The 20,989-nt window shown below is 38.3% G+C and overlaps 1 protein-coding gene across 1 annotated transcript in view; it reads left to right on the plus strand.

The window, feature by feature from the left end:
* The window catches only part of GRM8 (glutamate metabotropic receptor 8), a 744,367-nt gene that overhangs the window by 638,137 nt on the left and 85,241 nt on the right, over positions 1-20,989 (plus strand). Inside the window, exon 7 of the mRNA XM_075274172.1 lies at positions 5,782-5,918. Within this exon, the coding sequence (XP_075130273.1) occupies positions 5,782-5,918 (137 nt within the window). The remainder of the gene's footprint in view (positions 1-5,781; positions 5,919-20,989) is intronic.

The raw sequence follows: 20,989 nt of genomic DNA on the forward strand, positions 1-20,989 counted from the left end.
GACTGAAAAAAAAAAACCTTGTGAATGCGTATAATCTGATACGGAGAAGCATTATTTATCTGCTACACAAAATATACACAGTATACATATATATGTATATATACCATACAAAATCTGGTATATTTTTTATATGTCAATATATTCATGTTTAACCTTTAGCTAAAGATAAATACTGTAATTTAACAGCAAAGAAATTAACTTTGCAATGAGTTATAAATCAGACAAAGCAAATAAGAATGAAAACAAGAACAAACTAAATTGTTTACTTAGGTATTATTATTATCTATTTTCTTATGATTTCATTATTTACATATTGTAATGATTTTGTCGTGTCATTCCTAATGTAAATGATTAAACGGTATAATAACAATTACATAGACATCAACTTGGCAGGGTGATGGGCAAATGAAAGAAGCCTTTTTAATAGGTGTGGCCTTTATAAAAGGGCAAACTTAAATATATCCAGACCCCATATAATAATACTAGGCCCCCACATTGTTAGTGGTAAGTTGAAATAAACAATCATGCCATTTTTTTTAATGCCATTTAGTGATCACTTTAAATATTTTGGTCAATATCTATCTATCCGTCTATCTATCTACTTCTCTATAAAATAATTTCATATCAAATAATTGCTAAATCCTTATTTTAATAATTCTTAAAGAGAAAATGCTTAGAAAATATAGTATGTAAGTATACTGAGATATTAAGATATCTCTATAGGCCAATACATTCCATAGACACAGTACAATACTATTGCAGCTTGGTATAAGAAAAAAACCTCTAGTGAAACTAATAGAGCTTGTGGCTCAGTCAGTACTCTGGTTCATGGGTTCTAAACACCACCGATACCTAATGACAAAATGAATGAAGTTAAACTTTAAATTGATGATCTTCTGGCAACTTCCTCATTAATATTCACTGAGGTGACCTCACTCTGCAGTGAATATTAAAGAGGCATCAACTGGGTGAAAGAGACTATTCATCGGGTTAGGGGACTTGTAATTATGTTGACTTGTAAACATCCTTTAAAACTAATAAAGAGTACTCACTGAATAGCAGTATTGTCAAGGTCACTTTTGGGTTAATCTAGCCACCATTGTCCATTGGAGCTTGGAATCAAAATGTAGATATTTCTTACATAAAATTCTATTATAAAAGGCTCATGGAATACTGATTTACTAAACTAATATTTTGTGCATCTCATATTGCCTTGCAGACTATGTATATGTATAGTAATCTTGTTATTTGACCTTTGGATCTCGAAAGCTTTGGTACATCACCAACCTCGCTCGTACCAGAGAAAACTTCTCAGGCAAACAGTGAACATATTGCTGTCAGAACAGTGTTTGTAAGGGCTAGAAGATAAATTGCAAGCATCAGCTGCATACTAACTTTTCTGTTCTTTTATATTGGCTTGAAACATTTGGTTCTACTGGATTCTATTGTGTTCATAATAGTAAATGTTACAATGTTAAATTTTAACACACAAATCAAAAAATAGAAAAAGTGTGTATATTAATAGTTAATATAATAAGTCAACAAAATATACAATATTTCTTAATACAATAATGGTAGTAACATTTTTTCATATTTACAGTAGATCAGTTTGGCTTTTCTGCTACTTCATTCGTTCTCTTTCCAATAACACAGTGGTCTTTAATAACTTGTTCTTGTCATATCATATGATATATCAGAGGCACTTTAATGTAGTAATTCAGTAAAAACAATACATATTAAAGAAGACCGTCAAATGCAGACAACATAATGTGAGCAGAACAGAATATGTAAGTAATATATGAAACATCAAGCCATCCAGTGAATCCCAGATGTTTTGGTCATGTGACCTTCAGTGGTATTTAAATTTTTTTCATTGGCTGGTTTTGGACATGTTGTCTGGAAGGTTACTCATGGTCAATGAAACTAGACCATTCAGTGTCTTTCTAGCATGGATCTAATTACTCAGACTCCTGCTGAAAACAGGGCTCCCATGTGCTTGGTTGATGCTCCATTTATTTCCAAGTCACCCTAGCTTCAGTGACCAAGGTTAACCAATAAGATCACATGATGAAAACCAACCAATTAAATTACAGATATTGTTGCCTGGTTTTGATCATGTGGTAAGGGAGGATTTAATTGGTCACTGAAACTAGATCAATGATCTTGTTTCGATAACTGAGGGTAACCTCTCAAACCACATGATTAAATACAGCCAATTAAAGCTGAAATCAGCTTATAGCTCTCATTGATTGGTTTAGATGTAGTCTAGAAGGTTATTATGGCTTACTGAAATTAGGTTGTATATCCAAAAGGTCTTTTCTGGACAAATGGGGCACTTTTAATTCCAGCTGAGTAAATTCAGCCAAAATTGAACTTGGGTGTCACGAACATATCAGTATTAGAGATGAGCGAACACTGTTCGGATCAGCCAATCTGAACAGCACGCACCCATAGAAATGAATGGAAGCACCTGTGATGCCGGCCGGCCGCCGGCAAAGTCAGTGTCACAGGTGCTTCCATTCATTTCTATGGGTGCGTGCTGTTCGGATCGGCTGATCCGAACATTGTTCACTCATCTCTAATCAGTATGACCCACCTAAGGGATCAGGGGCAGCCAGGAATGGGGAAAGCAGGCAAGACTCCATAGGAGGGAATCCAAGAGAAAAGTCAGCACCAAAGTAAATCACATGTGGGGGATGTACAAGATACTAACAAAGGGGGGATAGAAGATTTTTTTTATATATAAAGTTTACATACATATTGGAATGATAAAAAAAATTGCTGCTGTTTAGAATAGCAAAATATAATCATTATTTGGTAAGGATTATGGTATGTTAACATGAAATATCCAATTTACAATTGTCAATCATATTATCTATGTTATTATTCTTCAAATATTCACATTGTCATACTGTTGGAGATTTAAATATGCAATATACTTACAGTATGTATCTGATAAGTAAACATAAAAACATCAAAAGAGTTTCCTCATCTTAGACCCATTGTACAATAGCCAGAGTGAAGGGAGATGTGCCCTCTTATTTAGGTGTTTACATAAACTTCCATGGAATTGAATTGAATTGAATTGAGAGTCACATTGCACAGCCATCCATTTATTCACTACAACTGCAGGATGGAGGACCCTTGTTCTCAAGATAGGTGTGAGCTCCAGGTTTAACCTTCAGACATGGCATAAATGCCTCATAGAAAAACGCCTAAGGAAACACTTTTTACATTCACTTGTTCATGATGTACTGATAAACATTGACTTTAGAGGACGTTTTAGTGCTGTAATATTAACAGAATACTACATATGTATATTGTGACAATCTGGGGGTGAAACAGCTCACTGGACTGCCATCTCCATCTTAAGATGGTTAGCACATCCAAGAACTTCAGTTCCACTTCAGGTTCAGAACTAACCTCACCAGCTTTATTTCTCCATCCAGTGCGCAGAGATACAACACAGGTTCACAAAACAGCAACAAAAAAACAAATCCTGGTCACCTGACCACTAACTACACATTATAGTGTCCTTTACTATCAGGGTGTAGGCCAAGCACCTAGAAGCCCAAAACATAATGTTCATACCCAAACACATGAGTAGAGCTCTCAAGGCCCTTGGCTCAGCCTGTCTTCTTCAGAGTCAAACATGTCTCATTGATGATCTCCTTTTTTCAGGAGTCTTCCCAACTGACTTCTAATGAGGTCCATTAAGGAACCCAAACCTTGGACTGTCTTGCTATATGGAGTGGAACCTGCTCTTTTCTTTCTACTCCAGCAATCCCACCGTTTGAAAAGCTGCACTGCCACAAACTGTATATTATTACACCTAGAGGTCAAAATTTAATGCATTGCTATTCAGTTAGTACTGTATTTCACCATTTTTTAAGTTAATTTATATTTTTAATTGCATTTGTAAACTAGGTATAAACTATGATATTATACATTACATTCATTTTATAGATGTATTAAGATTTTACCTACTAAAGAACAAAACATGCGGTATATCATGTTTATGCTGCGTTTCAAATCTGAGAGTCTCCTTGACTAAAGTACTGTAAGTCATAGAGGCAGAAAATGACTTTTTTTTGTAAGATGTGTTTTATGTTTTGATTCATTTTTTATTTATTTACTTTGAATGATTATACACGTGTCATCACATATTGCTTATGCAGTGTATGGTAGCTAGTATCCACCCACCAGCTCACAATGAACTGCAAATTCCAGATACAGCATGCAGAGAGGGAAACCGCTTATAGAGTTTCTCTTAATGTACACACACATAAAAGCTTACCCTAAAAGTCAAGTGAAACAACATGCATGCTGTTCCTCAATTTTATAGCACATTTTTTCTATACAAAAACAAATATCTTGGTAATGGAAATCCACCCTGTAGGTAACACTACGAAAAACTCTTTTGAGGCCTCACACGGAGTAAATGCAATAAAATGATATGCTGAGTTTTACAGTCCCTGTAAAGTGGATGGGAGTCTACGAGTGCCATCCAAACACTGCGGAAAAATACATACCGAGGAAATGCTGTGATTTCCAAAACTATTGTGGATTTGAAAATCTCAGCATATCAGTTTTAGGCTGAGGCCCCACATTGCGGAAATGCAGCTTTTTCTGTTGCAGATTTTGCTGCGTTTTTTTGAGCCAAAGCCAAGAATGTCTACAAAAGGAATGGGGATTATAAAGGAAGTTCTTATACATCTCCCTTCTGCTCAATCCACTCCTTGCTTTGGCTTAAAAAAACACAACAAAATCTGCAACAAAAAAAGCTGCTTTTCCGCAATGTGGGGCCTTAGCCTTACCAACGAAAACACCGGGAGTTTCCATAGAGGTTTAATAGAAGCAAAAAGTCGATGGTAGAAACCTCTTTGAACTTTCTATGAAAGGTGCTGCAGGAAAAACAGTAATGCGTTGCTGCTGTAATGCGCTGCAGCGCTTTTTTGCTACCCCTTGTGGGGCCTTAGCCTAAAAATTTCTTTGAGGGATAGGGTAACACTCTTGATTTAGAGTACAATAAGCATGTATAACATTATTATGCATAAGAAGATAATATTTCAAGGCATACGTACAGGATATGTTCATATTTACTGAAGTTCACCTAAAATAAATATAAATTTTACATATACATGTATGCTTGATTATAAAATGTGTACTATTTTCACTTCTACATAACCTATATTTATGTCACTGTGGTTACTACAAATAACACTGACCACAAAGTCAAAATGTTTTTGATACATTTCTCAGGTTAAGGCTGCCTTCACACGGAGTAACGGCGGGCTCAATTTGAGCTTCTTTTTACAGGCGTAGAACTCTGAGGGTCGTGTTAACGTTGCATTCACGCAGCGTTTTTTTTACTATGAGCGCATACGCAACGTTTTTTGCTCGCATACACGCTCCACGTTTTTTAACGGAGCATGTACGCGAGCAAAAAACGCCGTGTATGCGCTCATAGTATAAAAACGCTGCTTGAATGCAATGTTAACGCGACCCTTGGAGTTCTACACCTGTAAAAAGAAGCTCAAATTGAGCCCGCCGTTACTCTGTGTGAAGGCAGCCTAAGAATGGAATAATACATTTATAACAATGTCAATTCTTTGGTGAATACTGCAGAAACTTGCAGAAACCTCACAACTTTTATCTACTTTATTAGTATTCAGTGTACTGTATGTTTGTACAGATGTATCTATATGTATACAGATGGAGATTTTATTTGTTGATAATATTCCCTAATAATACAATATTAAAATCTGTTTTATCTTTTAGGCAGTGCTGGCACACCAGTCACTTACAATGAAAATGGAGATGCGCCTGGACGCTATGATATTTACCAGTATCAAATAGTAAATAAAACTGCAGAATACAAGGTCATTGGACACTGGACAAACCAGCTACATCTTAACGTAAGTCATACAATTATTTATAAGCTTTACTTTTTTTGTGTAAAAGAATGATATAATTAAATAAACAAAACATTAGATTGCTAGAAATCAGAGTGTTTTTATTTTAAAAGTTCCAGAGTAAATAAGGGTTAAAGAAGATAATGATTTCATTTAAAGGGATTCTACCACTAAAACATTTTTTTTTCTAGTTACCACGTCGGAATAGCCTTTAAAAAGGCTATTCGTCTCTTACCTGTGGAAGTGCTCTCCGCCGCGCCGTTCGTTCAAAATACCGGTTTGTACCGGTATGCTAATGAGTTCTCTCGCAGCGATGGGGGCGTCCCCATCGCAGGAGCAGCGATGGGGGCGTCCCCATTGCAGCTCGAAAACTCACTGCAGCGCCGCCTCTCCGGTCTTCGGTGTCCTCCCCTTGCTTCTTCAGCGTACTGTCGGACGCCTGCGCAGTACGCTCTGTTCGACGAAGATTGCCGAACGTACTGCGCATGCGCGAAATAGCGGTCCCAGCCATAGTGCACCGCACTTTCGCGCATGCGCAGTACGTTCGGCAATCTTCGCCGAACAGAGAGCATACTGCGCAGGCGTCCGACAGACGCTGAAGAGGCAAGGGGAGGACACCGAAGACCGGAGAGGCGGCGCTGCGGTGAGTTTTCGAGCTGCAATGGGGACGCCCCCATCGCTGCTCCTGCGATGGGGACGCCCCCATTGCTGCGAGAGAACTCATTAGCATACCGGTACAAACCGGTATTTTGAACGAACGGCGCGGCGGAGAGCACTTCCACAGGTAAGAGACGAATAGCCTTTTTAAAGGCTATTCCGACGTGGTAACTAGAAAAAAAAGTGTTTTAGTGGTAGAATCCCTTTAAGCATAGGGAAATCCAATATAATAATTGGTTTTATAAATGCAAATGTCTGTGGGAATAAGTGCCCATTCTTCCAGTAAAGCATTTGGAAGGTCAGAAACTGATGTTGGACAAGAGGGCCTGAATGGCATTCTTGTCCAATCAAAGGGTGTCCAATGGGGTTGTGATGCAGACTGTGAGTAGGTTAACACCAATATGGACATTGCTTTGTCCACCTCTGAGGTAAAGTCATGTTGGAACAGAAAATGGGTTATCTGAAACTGCTCCAACAAAGTTGGAAGCAGATACTTGTCTGAAATATCTTGTTATGATGAAACATTAATATTTCCCTTCACAAGAATTACATGGCCAAGACCTAGAAAACAACCCCATAGAATTACTCCTCCTCCACCAAAATTTACAGTTGGGAAAATGCAGACAGGCAGGTGATGTTCTCCTGGCATTTTCCAAATCCAAACTTGTCCCACAGACTAATAGGGAGAGAAATGTGATTTCTCACTCCACAGAACGCTTTTCCACATCTTCACAGTCCAGTGACAACAAGCATTACACCACTGAATATTATGTTTGGTACAACGCAACTAACCACTTGACATCTTTATAACTTAATGTTGTTTGCCACTTCATGGATACATTGCTGTGATTCCTAAATTCTTTCTCACTTCAATAATTCCACTAAAAATGAAAAGGAACACCTACGAAGGAAGATATTTCATGAATCAACTTGTTGCAATGGTGGCATCCTATCACAGTACCACGCTCAAAGTCAGTGAACTCTTTAGAGTGACCCATTCTTTCAGATAAGTTTTTAAAGCCAGATTACATGGCTAAGTGCTGGATTTTTTTTAATGTAGATTGTGAGTCAGTATGTCTTTTTGGAATATGGGATGGAAATCCATGCAAACATGGGGAGAACATACAAACTCCTTGCAGATGTTTTTTTTTTTTGCCATTGGTAGGATTTGAACACCAGGACCCAGCACTGCAAGGCTCCAGTGCTAACCACTGAGCCACCGTGTGCCCCCTCTAAGTGCTGTATGTTGTACACCTGTAGAAATGGGACTGAATGAAACACCTGAATACAATGATAAAGATGTAGGTCCCAATACTTTTGTCCATTTAATGCTTTACATTACTTTTAAGTTTACTGAAAGTGATTGTCATAGTCCAAGTGTTGACAGCTCTTTAACTGCTTCCTGCTGTTATGGTTAGATGCAAGGACACAATAAAAGCAACTTCAAGAAATTGGCTGATAAATATGAGAAGAAGAAACAGCTATCTACAACTAGCGCACCTCTTCAAAACAAGACAGACTCCCAGACACCTTCACGAGAGCTCGCCACAAAGAGAGATGGATTGAGCTGGGTCTGGGGATCTGAATTGTCACCAAACAATTATAAATGCGCTTCAGCAGAAACCAATACACAGTCCAGCAAGCTTACAAAGTGGCATGGATGCAGAGAAGTCATATTAGAAGAGTCAAATACCAGGAGAGAACGTAGTAAGCAGAGATGGGAGACAAAAGCAAAATCCAACAGAGCTGTAGATAACAGTGAAAACAGTGAGTGACGTCACTTATTCTATCACACAAGTCCGGCGTTATGGAAACTCTTTCTAAACAATAAGAGGAATAAGTTCACATAGCAGGCAAACAAAGCAGCCTTTGTAAAGCAATATATTTACGACAAGTCTTCAATTTACATAAGCTATCAATGTAGATAGGATGCCTAAGAAAAAAAACATTTTATAAGTTTGTAAACAAGGTGTTTTTGGATGCAGGGATACCTAATGTCTATGTGTTTAAATTTTTTCTACTTTTTTTAAGCTGTTTATTTATTTATTTTTTTTTAATTTTACTTTTAGATCCACAATTTCTAGGGGTCTTAAATCCCAGGGGGTCTGATCATTAATTCACATAGTGTAATGGTAATAATGCATTGTGTAGCAGTTTTCCCATTTGCAGACTCCCTTTCAGTTGTCACTATACTAGTGAGTGGAGACTTTCTGCTATAATTTCACCAACAGACACACGGGGACTCACTCAGAACATGAACAGAAGACATTATAGAGAATTAATGAACAGCAGAATAAGGTTTAAAAACATTACAATTAGCTGCAGCAGCATGTCTATATTTTTATAGGTTACTTCTCCCTCTCTCTCATTATGGACATTTATGAGAGACATGTAAACATATACTTGGGAGACTAAGTCAAATTCAGCAGAGTGAGTGAGCAGTTTTGGGAGGAATGGGGTAGCTGGAATGAACTTTTCTCTGATAAGATATATTACAAAGTTTTTTTATATTTGATTCTGCTATTGATTAATGCACGGCTTGTTGGTGAACGTTTAATGATGTAAACCTTAAAGAAGAAAGGTCGAAACATGTTATTTGGAAAGGACGATTTGGGGTTGGGGTTATATTCATATACATTAATGTAGGTTTTTTTTCTACAAAAGGTTTTCTGGGAGTAAACAATTACTCTCCCTCAAAAAAGACCTTTAAGCTGAAATACCAGTTGTTATGGAATAATAAATGGGATTTATGAAACCCTGTTGATACATTACAATTGAAAACTAAGCAATCTGTTTCAGATTTATTTCTTGTGTCTGTGTTTTTGAGACATTTGTTTATATTGACTATTTTTGAGTTAAACTTAAAAAAAGAAGTAAAAATTTACAAAAATGTAATTTATGTAGATTTTTTTTATTTTTATAATAAAATTAGGACTATAATTATGACAATACAACAGTTAAATGTCATCACTTTTTAACTCTTTATTGGAGTAACTTGTACATTTCTTAACACCAAGAACCACACTCTTTGGATCAAATAGTAAAGTGAGATAACAGTTGGTTTTAAAGAAAGCCCCCCTTCCTACAATATCTCTCAGACTGCAGAATTCTCTTATAGTCTGTACAGTAGTTCAGAGAACTCATTTAAGTTGTAATATAATTAACCATTATTAATTCAGAACATTACACTGTAGGAGAGGATCATTCCCATGGCCCAAAGACAAAGCTGTTTCGAGGAACTATAAATGTACCCTTCTGTAGGCTGCAGAAGTAATTGAGTATGCATCATTAAAATATTATATTGACGTTAACCAGTATTATTTTATACTAAACTATCTGCAGTTTCATTATTTCACTGTGCCTATAGTACCACTCCCAACTTGTCCCTAGTGTTCTAAAATTTCTCTAGTCGTATTTATAGCAAACATAAAATATATCAATTTTGATTTTTTTAAATTCCCAAAAATGTTTTTTGGGGGATGAAATAGGGGTCATGTACATGGGCTATATATGGTGTATATGGGACATATTGCTCACATTTCCCAAACTGAATTTAGCACAGATAAAGTCTCCAGGTATCATGGTGATGTGTAATGCTAAGTAAAGATGAGCGAACAGTGTTCTATCGAACACGTTTGATCAGATATCAGGCTGTTCGAGATGTTCGATTCCATACGGACACCACGTGGCAAACTTCCAAAAAATTTGATTCCCCTCCCACCTTCCCTGGCGCTGTTTTTGCCCCAATAACAGCGCAGGGGAGGTGGGACAGGAACTACGACAATGGGGGCATTGAAAAAAATTGGAAAAAGTCATTGGCTGACGAAATCAGGTGACCCCCATTTTAGACGAATAGTGGATTTCAAATCCGGGTCATAGGAGACTGTGAACTTTGTGACTATGAGACAGGTATAGATGTACAGGCAGGGATAGCTAGGGATAACCTTTATTTATGTGGGAAAGTTATTAAAAATAACTTTTTGGGGCTCTATCAGGTGTGTAATTGTGTTTTTTGTGAGATAAACTTTTTTCCCATAGGAATGCATTGGCCAGCGCTGATTGGCCGAATGAGATACAGAAGACGTGCAGAGACTCAGCAGTGTTGAGCCAGTTCTGCTCAACTACATCGTGTGCTGGTCAGCTCTGCTGTGCGAGCTCGGCACACACTCAGCTCTGCATCACCGCTGGCATTGGCCAGCGTTGATTGGCCAGTATGCAGAATCAGTATACAGAATCAGCAGAGCTGAGTGTGTGCCGAGTTCGCACAGCAGAGCCGACCGGCACACGGTGTAGTTGAGCAGAACTGGCTCAACACTGCTGAGTCTCTGCACAGCAGAGGTGAGTGTGTGCACTCGCTCAGCACGGCTGCATCACCGCATACCCATAGGAATGCATTGGCCAGCGTTGATTGGCCATTCTCCAGCCAATCAGGGCTGGCTCTGCCGGAGGAGGCGGAGTCTAAGGTCGGACCTGAATGGGGACTGGTGTGGAGCGATCTTAGACTCCACCTCCTCCGGCAGAGCCAGCGCTGATTGGCCGAAGGCTGGCCAATCAACGCTGGCCAATGCATTCCTATGGGTATGCGGTGATGCAGCAGAGCTGAGCGAGTGCACACACTCACCTCTGCTGTGCAGAGACTCAGCAGTGTTGAGCCAGTTCTGCTCAACTACACCGTGTGCCGGTCAGCTCTGCTGTGCGAGCTCGGCACACACTCAGCTCTGCATCACCGCTGGCATTGGCCAGCGTTGATTGGCCAGTATACAGAATCAGTATACAGAATCAGCAGAGCTGTGTGTGTGCCGAGCTCGCACAGCAGAGTCGACCGGCACATGGTGTAGTTGAGCAGAACTGGCTCAACACTGCTGAGTCTCTGCACAGCAGAGGTGAGTGTGTGCACTCGCTCATTTCGGCTGCATCACCGCATACCTATAGGAATGCATTGGCTAGCGTTGATTGGCCAGTCTCCAGCCAATCAGCGCTGACTCTGCCGGAGGAGGCGGAGTCTAAGGTCGGACCTGAATGGAGACTGGTGTGGAGCGATCTTAGACTCCTCCTCCTCTGGCAGAGAAACCGCTGATTGGTCGAATTCTGAAGACTGGCCAATCAACGCTGGCCAATGCATTCCTATGGGAAAAAAGTTAGCTTGTGAAAATCGCAAGCTGACAGGGATTTCCATGTAATAAAGGGACTTATATGCCCCCAGACATGCTTCCCCTGCTGTCCCAGTGTCATTCCAGGGTCTTGGTATCATTACCTGGGGTGTCATAGTGGACTTGGTGACCCTCCTGAGACAGATTTGGGTTTCCCCCTTAACAGGTATATGTTCCCCATAGACTATAATGGGGTTCGAAACCCATTTGAACAGTCGAACAGTGAGCGGCTGTTCGAATCGGATTTCGAACTTCGAACATTTGGGTGTTCACTCATCTTTAATGCTAAGGGCTCCTGCCTCCCTGCAGCTCTATAGCCTTGTACTCTATAAAGTATAGGACAGCAGGGCTATGGAGATGAAGGGACTCTAAGGATCATAAATAAGTATGATGCAAGTAAGTATGGGTGAACCTCTGGAGATTAATTTCATCTAGTATTCAGACAAAGCGATTCTCTTATTCGGTTCATTCATTCCAAACATATTGAGATAGAATGGGACATTAATTTATTATACTCTGGGTTCTCTACAAACCCTAGAGCAGGGGTCCTCAAACTGCGGCCTGAGGGCCACATGCGGCCCGCCAAGCACTTCTGTCTGACCCCGCCAACAACGCCGGCAGGCTTGCATTTATAATGAAGCTCCTGGGGAGCTCGGGCCAGGCCATAGAGCGCACTTCACTTTACCTATTGGAGGGCACCGCTCCCGATGTCTGTGCGACCTGATCTGCCTCCGGCCCACTGTTTAAAAAGTTTGAGGACCCCTGCCCTAGAGTATAATAGGGGTAGACTCAAGTTTTAAAAAATAAAAAATATTAATGCTCACCTTCCCTCACACCTTTCAGGCCTCCTAGCAGCGTCTATCTGTTTTTTCCTCCTCTGGGTGTAAGATGTTTCACAGGAGATCACCAAATCTGGCATCTCCTGCTTTTCTGTGCATTTTCTGTGATTCACATGTCTAGATTCAAGGTCTGTGATTGAGCCTCAGTGGGGACATGAACATGCTGAGCGTCATGATGTGGAAGCCATTTTCGTTTGTCAAAATGGAATCCAAATTGTTCGTTTTCAGTAAAAACCGAACAATTTGAAATATTTTGGATGAATCAGGCTCTTTGTGAGCCGATGTGCCCAACACTAGATACAAGGAGTCCCGATCTCTGGAATAGATTCAGTCCGTAAAATGTAGGTAATATACGGTACAGATTTTATAGAACATATTTATCTGTGTGCTGGAGGCTTTACTCAGGTAAAACTTAAAACCAATGATAACTTGCACTTTTCACATTACTTCAAATTTGTGAATAGTGATATGATGGTATTCTGGAACCTCTCCTCAGGTTCTTTTACCCTATAAAAATGGTATTGACTTAAATAGTGTATTTTATACATCTATAGTATGACACAGCATTATTAATGCTTGATGTATAGGTTTACCTCTTGCCATAAGCAAAATTACTAAAGTTGCACTTTTCATACAACTTTTCAAACAACCCAATTCTGTTACATATTTCAATCTCGTAAAAATGTTTCATTTTCCATTCCTTATCAATGTTATAATTAGTGATGAGTGAACAGTAAAATGTTCAAGATTCAATATTCATTTCGAGTAGCCCCTCAATATTCGACTACTTGAATCGAATATCAAATCCTATTATACTCTATGGGGGGAAAATGCTCGTTTCAGGGGTAGGCAACGTTCGATCAAATTACACTTACCAAGTCCACGAGTCGGCTCTGCCCAGGCCCGATGCCTGGCAGAGTGAATTCAGAGCCGGAAGACTCCGTGGGGATGCTGCACGGAGAAGACTTCTAAAGGTAGGAGAAGAACCAGTGTTGATTGGCCGACTGTATAGCATTCGGCCAATCAATGCTGGTTCTGCACCAAACTTTTCCATTCGAATAGTGAGTGGTACTCGATCGAGTACGAGTATTTTGAATACCATAGTATTTGATCGAATACCTACTTGATCAAATACTACTCACTCATCTCTAGTTATAATCACTTTTTACAAAAGAACATGATAAAAGTCAATAATAGAAAGCATAAGTTGGTTTTCAGTTTCATTCATTGTACATTCTGTCCCCTTTAGAAAGACAAAGCTATATTCTTCCTACCCATATTTGGAAATAGAGACACACTAGTATATCGATGAACTAATGGTTCTATGTTTTCTATCTAATGTGCACAACAGATAGACTGTGTTATGGTAACTATAGAACCTGAAGCTCTGAAGGATATTCGCTTGACACAGGAAGTTTCTCTTTTTGGTATTCAAATAATCTTTTTGTCGTGCACCCCCCTCCCCCACCAGCCCTGCTCTAAGCTTAACACAGTGCATTGTTCTGTACGTCAATAAAAACCTGAGATACGATCCCAATTCCAAAAAAGTCGAGATTGCGTAAAAAGTAACGAAAACAAGAATACAATGATTTGGGAATCTCATATAAACATATTTTACTCTCAATAGGACATATAATGCATATCAGAAATTCAAAGTTAGATATTTTTTGTTTCAATTGAAAATATTAATTTATTTAGAAATTGATGGCAGCAAGATATCCCATAAAAGTACAGCGCCATGTAGGGTAGTGTCACCTCTACAACAGTGTGTAAACATCTGGGAAGTGAAGAGACCAATTACTAAAATTTTGGGAGAGGAATCTTGCCCTATTCTTGTCTGATGTAGTGATTTTCATTACCGATTCATGTCTGTTTTTAATGCAGTATTGCCTGAGGGCCCATAAACCCCAAGCATCAAATATTGTCCATTGTGTACATAGATTTCTCCAGATTCCCACAATATTTTGATGATATATTGCACTGTAGATGGTGGGATTTGAGGAGGATTTTTCTGAAATTATTCCAAAATTTTCAGATTAGTGAACCTCTGACCATCTTTGTTTCTGAGTCATGAGACTTAGTTGAAAATTGCCCCTCCAGTTTTTTGTCATTAGCACCACTTCCACTTTCCAACCTTTTGCTAACCATGTCTCAACTTCTTTTTAGATGTGTCGCTGCCATCAATTTCTAAATTAGTTATTCTTTCAAATGAAATGAAAAGTTGTCTAAGTTAGTTTCATCTTCTGAAATGTGTTCTATGTTCCATTGTGAATAAAATTATATAGTTATATGATATTTCCAAATCATTGTATTCATTTTGCACAGTTTCATTGTTAGGATTCACAATATGTATGCCCCTTCCTGCAACACTGGTCACTGCTGTTGCTTTAAGGTTGTCATACCAACATGTGAAGCCTTCTATGACGTTGCAACTAGTAAGAGCTCTGAGATGCTGAACCAATCAGCAGCTGAGGAGGGATATTTAAAATCTGGTTTCCTGTATTCTTGACCTTAGCCTGTTTACGTGATATCCATTTGTTTATGATTTGGCTTTGACTGTTAACTCTTGAAATTAACTTTAGCTTGGCCATGCTTATTCCTTTGGCTCTCCCAGTTTGACCTGGTTTAAGAGTTTTTTGCTGTAGTTAACTAGTCTGAATTTAATCTGAATTTTCACCTATCTTGTGCACTAGCTGCTGGTCTGATAACTGGGTCTATAATCTGGCTGAGATCATCAGGCCATGTGGCCAACTCTGGTGAAGATATCTGAGTAGCCTAAGACTTTAGCAGCCAGAGCATTGTGAGGTTTAGATAGCTTGTTCTACTGCTTTTTTCTTATCTGCCAGTTTTTGCATTATTGGGAATTGCTTTGGAGATAATTTTGTAATAGTCCTTCCTTATTTGGTTGTACATATTTATTGAATTTATTTGGAAATGGAAATTGCTCCTTAAAGCTAGATTATTATGTCAAAACAATGCTGTACCATTTTTAAGCTTTTACTCATTACAACCCTTTTAAAGTAATACTGTATTTAAATTTATTTTTATTTTGTTAATTGTCTTATCGCATATTTGTTTAGAGTGTACATTGACAATCTACTGGAATAAACCTGAACTACATACAATTCTGTTGTATAAATAAGTAAAGAAATAAAGTACTGTAGAAAAATCTATTGTCTGCTTCCAAATGCAGCTGCTGAAGGATAGCTTAGAACTCAGAGGAGGCTCTGGTCTCTTTAGGGAATGGCTCAGGTGTTCAAAAGGACCGCCAGATGAGTGTTATTCATATTATTTTTCTCGCTGCTACTGGGCAATGTCTGTAAGAATGGGATCAATATTCATCGGGGGAAGTATTTCTCAAGAAATACAGATGGCTTTCTCTAGAGCTTAGAATATGCCAAATCATTCGGAGCTATATGCAGTGAAACAATTCATAAGATGGAAAACCATGGATTGCACCAGAATCAGGAATTGAAACTGTCAAGAAAGTTAAATTAAACATGAAAATTGTTGTTTTCATTTTTTCATCTTCTCAGATAATATGTTTCAAAAATTACCCCATGGTTTAAAATAGTGCATTTTATGAAGCAATTGAACACAAGTGCATTGGGAATACACTTATGGAAGGCTGCATAAAGCATATTATTTTTCAGTTCAATAAACCTGTGCAGTGAATGGATAATGGTAAAAGTAGGTTTCAAATCCTGTTTGTTTTAGAATGACAGTGAAATAGAAGGTATTTATATTCTCTGTAGATGAAAAAGAAATCGTCACATTGAAAATTCAATGCATTGTGCAAAATAGTTCTCCAGTCATTGCCATCTGCACGGAAGGATTTCTTACCTTAATATACAGCGCTCAAGTATTTAAATATTTAAAGACATTTCATTTGTAATTTAAAGCAATTCATGATAGTGTTATCGCATTCTCCACTTTACTGCTGCAGGAACAGCGTATAGATGTATGTTTACTAGAGCTATTCATTTAAAATGCACATGCACAATGCCTGCCATGGGAATGGAAGGTTCTCAGCATGCACTCATAAAACCATTGCTGTAGAAATACTAGCCCTCTAACATATGTGAACTTGTCTAGTAGCATGTATGCCTCTATCCATGTACTGTATAGTCATATGTTATAATTTAGCCTATTTCATACTATACTAGACTAAGATAGATATAATTTGATTGTGAATAAGTAGCTTTCATGTGTTTAATCTATAACCGATTAAAAATTGTGAAGCACTGAACACAATAAGACCAATGAAGCGACTATGTCATGAAAATATCCCATACTGCAAATCATTGTGCGTCCAATATACTAGTATATCCACCCTAACGGTTAACGACTATGATTTAATAGGCTGTGATTATAATTGGACATGTATGTTATAACGCTATGTCTTCTGTTGCATCTATGACCATTTATTTGTTTCCAGTATGTATTTCTACTCAGAGCTCTACAATCCCTTTGCCACTTTCCCTGCTTATTATGCTTTCTGAGTCCTTAGCCTTTGCCCTCGCCATTTTTCAGCAACAATTTATTGACCCTAAGCTTTAGCACGTGGGCATAGCCCCCTACCTTATTGGGTCCTCTAGCATTTTTTGTATATATGTTATCCTAGCTACAGTCTGCCTCTGAGCTAGCATATTATACAGTGATTTAACACAGCTCATTATAGTCACAGCACAGTAATAAGACATCTGTCTGGTAAGGAGCTGTGCATCTGTGTGTTCATCACATGACCATGGACTGTACATCACATGACCATGGACTGATTTTTATCCACTGGGAGTAAGCAGAATAAATGACAGTAAGAAGAGATCTAAAAATTTGTGAGGAATTGATACAGAAAGTATATTGGAAAATTGTATAACTCTTTTCTATACAAACAAAAACCTTTGCCTCTCAATATTTGTCTGAAACTGGACAACCCCTTTAAGCATAAGCTGCACTCACACTATAATGTTTCTCATTGCTTACACAGTATATCTTGCATGTTTTATCATAAGCATTACTAAGGAGCCTACGGGCCATTTCTGGTTGTCATTTTTAAATATAGCAAAACCACCATGTCATCTCAAATTATTAAAATTATTAGCTTTAAAAGGTTTGTCGAACTCTTTTTTTTTATTGATGACTGATCCTTAGGGTCGGACATCATCAAGCTATTAGAGGTAGTCAAACACACAGAATCCCTGCTGGTCAGCTGTCAGAAGGCGCTGTATCACATGAGCACCATGACCTCTTTACTGTTTACATTGAATGGTGCCTGTTTTATAGAGGATGTGCAATGCAAGTACAGAAGTGAACTGCAACAATCCCACTGTCTGGACTTTCTATAATTCTTAGAATGAATGGAATATATGACAAGTTTAAGTCTGTAGTTGTGCTACAGTTTTCCAAACATTGGGGTACCAGGAGTACTGTACAGGAAAGTAATTGAAGTTGCTTCTGCTTCTTTGTTTCCATGATCAATGGAAGTCCAAAAGGTTAAAGTCTCATTGATGCTAAAAGGTTTGTGCCAAGTTATAACATTATCCCCTATCCACAGGATAGGGAATAATAACATTGTCATTAGGATATGACTACTGGAACTCCTACTGATCCTGTGAACAGTGCTCCAATTTTCTTGTTCTGATGGAGAAGAAGAATGAGCATGTGCCCTGCCACCCCATTCATTCCATGTGGGCGCGTCAGATATATAGCCAAGTAGAGCTCAAATATTTCTGGTGCTCGCATAAAAAATTACTGAAAAGCAGGATACATGAGCCGTCTGCATTTTGATCATGAGCCCTGTTCCTGGGATCAGTGGGGGGTCCCAGTAGTTGAACCATCACCAATAAAATGTCTTACCTATACTGTTAACTGGAGGTAACTTCATAACTTTGGTACAGCCCTTTTCATGTTTTGGCATAAAATAGTGCCACAAATTTTTGTGCTTGGAATACCTCTTTAAGACCATGGCCTGACATGTCATAAATTGTTTCTGCATAGTGTTTGGGATTTTAGTGAATCCCAAACACAAACTCAGGAAACCATTGCAATTTTGGAAATTGTAACATGTCAATTACACCTATGGAAATGCCAGTGGCTTCTCTACAGGTATATTGGAAGCAGAATGTCTACAGAGGAAACTTCTGCAGACTTTCTGTGAAAAGCTTTGCTGTTTTTCTCCCATCATTTTTTGCTGCGTCTCGCTACGTGAAATCTTAACCTAAGGATCCATTGTACTGACTCCAATTTTGACACTACCATTTTATGCCAGCAATACAGGCATGCACCTACATTCAGGAACAGTCTAATGGGAACAAGACATACAGTTATAATGCCATAACATCAGCTGCTACTTCTCCTGCTATAGATTGAATATTTTTACCTTTTTAAAACATTTATACATATACATAAGAATGTATTATTTATTTCATATCTATATTAATAAATAATAAAGTGTATGTTTTAAAGTGATGACAGATGGTTTACATCTTCAGCCCATGAAATCAATAATAATTGAGCTCCGATAGCAGTACCCTGTATATACACTACATATTAGTCATTTGTAATTTAAGTAAAGAAGATAACATACATGATGATTTATTATATTCTATCACATTTGCATAAGAAAAAGGTTTTCGTGAATGTTCCATGTATGTCAAAGAAAAGGCCGCCATTAAATACCCTATATTTGTAAAGGGGTGACACTGCCTATTTAGATAGTGTAGCAGTTCATCGGTTAGCATATGGGTATAAGGATGCCGCAGCTCAGCCAGAGATCTGTGTACAAAAGAAGAAACAAACGTACATTACTTATTGCCTCCCCCCTTCTATATATTGCATCAGTGACACAGAGATGGTAGAATGTTAGGAGCTGGGAATGTGAAGGGAGCTTATAGAATGAGTAATGGATGAAGGACTTAAAAAGAATAAATCTGTTGAAGATACATTACTTTATATTGTGATATTGTGAACTCAAGTGGTAAGGGCATGTATATTCTCTAGATTACAAAATAGCTTTTTTCCCCCAAAGGTCTCCACATCATTTGCAAGTAGCATGTAAGATTTATATATGAATTCATAATAATCCGTACCTAAGGACTGTATACATTGGGTGTGAATATCCTCTCACTGTAAAACATTCATGTCATGAGCCTGATCTCTGAGATTTATGTAAGCTATAGAGTATAGATAAAAGCACTTCCTATGATTATTTCTTTTTATTCCTTCTGGTGTAACAAACAATCATACAGCTTTGTTTTCAGCCAATTGTAGAGAGTGATGCTATACTGCATAGTGTAATAATATAATAATAATCAATTTTATTTATATAGCGCCAACATATTCCGCAGCGCTGTACAATTTGTAGGGTACAAATACAGACAGATACATAACAAAGAACGTCATTTCACACAATGGGACTGAGGGCCCTGCTCGCAAGAGCTTACAATCTATGAGTATTTTAATAGAAACATTACACACTCTTTGGAAAAGTTGCCACATCTTTAAGTTTAATAGTTTTTTCTTGAGATGCCTCAATTTCTTTACCATCTCTTTACTAGAGGGAGATTATAAAAAAATGACAGTTGATTAATCTGGTGTACAACAGATTGACAGGCTAAAAATGTCCACTTCCCCTACCAAGTATTTTCTGGATTGCAGGACTTGATAAGTTCACCCTTCCCATGTGTTTTTTCTGCCCATCTTTAAATACACATCCTCTTCCTAAGATCAGGGGATAGTAGGCAATGGGGATAGCATGAAAGCAGAGCTGAGGAGGGAGAATAGAGAATAAGGCATTGATTTGTCTCATTCTAATTAAACGAGCTGACCATCCTCTAGTTCTTCAATAGTATTGATATATCTTCCATTTATGTCCTACTAGCTGTTTCGATATTCAATATTCCTAAAATAAAATGTCATTGGTCTTAATGCATTTCTGGTTTTTCATTTGAGGTTCATCCTGTTGATAGGAGTAATTTCCTAGGTCCAGAGAATATTAACCACCTATTGGGTGTTTGCATCCGGAAGGTGGTTGGCTTGCTGTGCAAGGATGTACCGAAACATCCAAGTAAATTTCAGCAGCTGCACAAAATCGTGCAGCTGCTGAAACAGGGAGCCAGTTGTAACTTCAGCTAGAGCTCCCAGAAAGAAGGCAGGAAAAGTTTATTACCTTTCCTGCCTTCCCGATCGCTGTGTATACAATGTTTGATGAGCTCTGTGTACACCGCTATGGGTACCACCATGAAGTGGCTGCCAAGATCAGAGTATGTTAGAGAAGCTCTATAGAAATGGTAAGAGGCTACATTCCTCCTGCAACTGGGGCTAAATGTATCAGTCCCAGTTATAGGGGAAATTAGCCTCCCCCCCAAAAAAAAAACAAGTCATCAGATAGAAAAGTAAAAATAAATAAAATAATAGTATTAATTATTAG

This window comes from Leptodactylus fuscus, chromosome 5 (genome assembly GCF_031893055.1).
Source record: "Leptodactylus fuscus isolate aLepFus1 chromosome 5, aLepFus1.hap2, whole genome shotgun sequence".
Taxonomy (NCBI): domain Eukaryota; kingdom Metazoa; phylum Chordata; class Amphibia; order Anura; family Leptodactylidae; genus Leptodactylus; species Leptodactylus fuscus.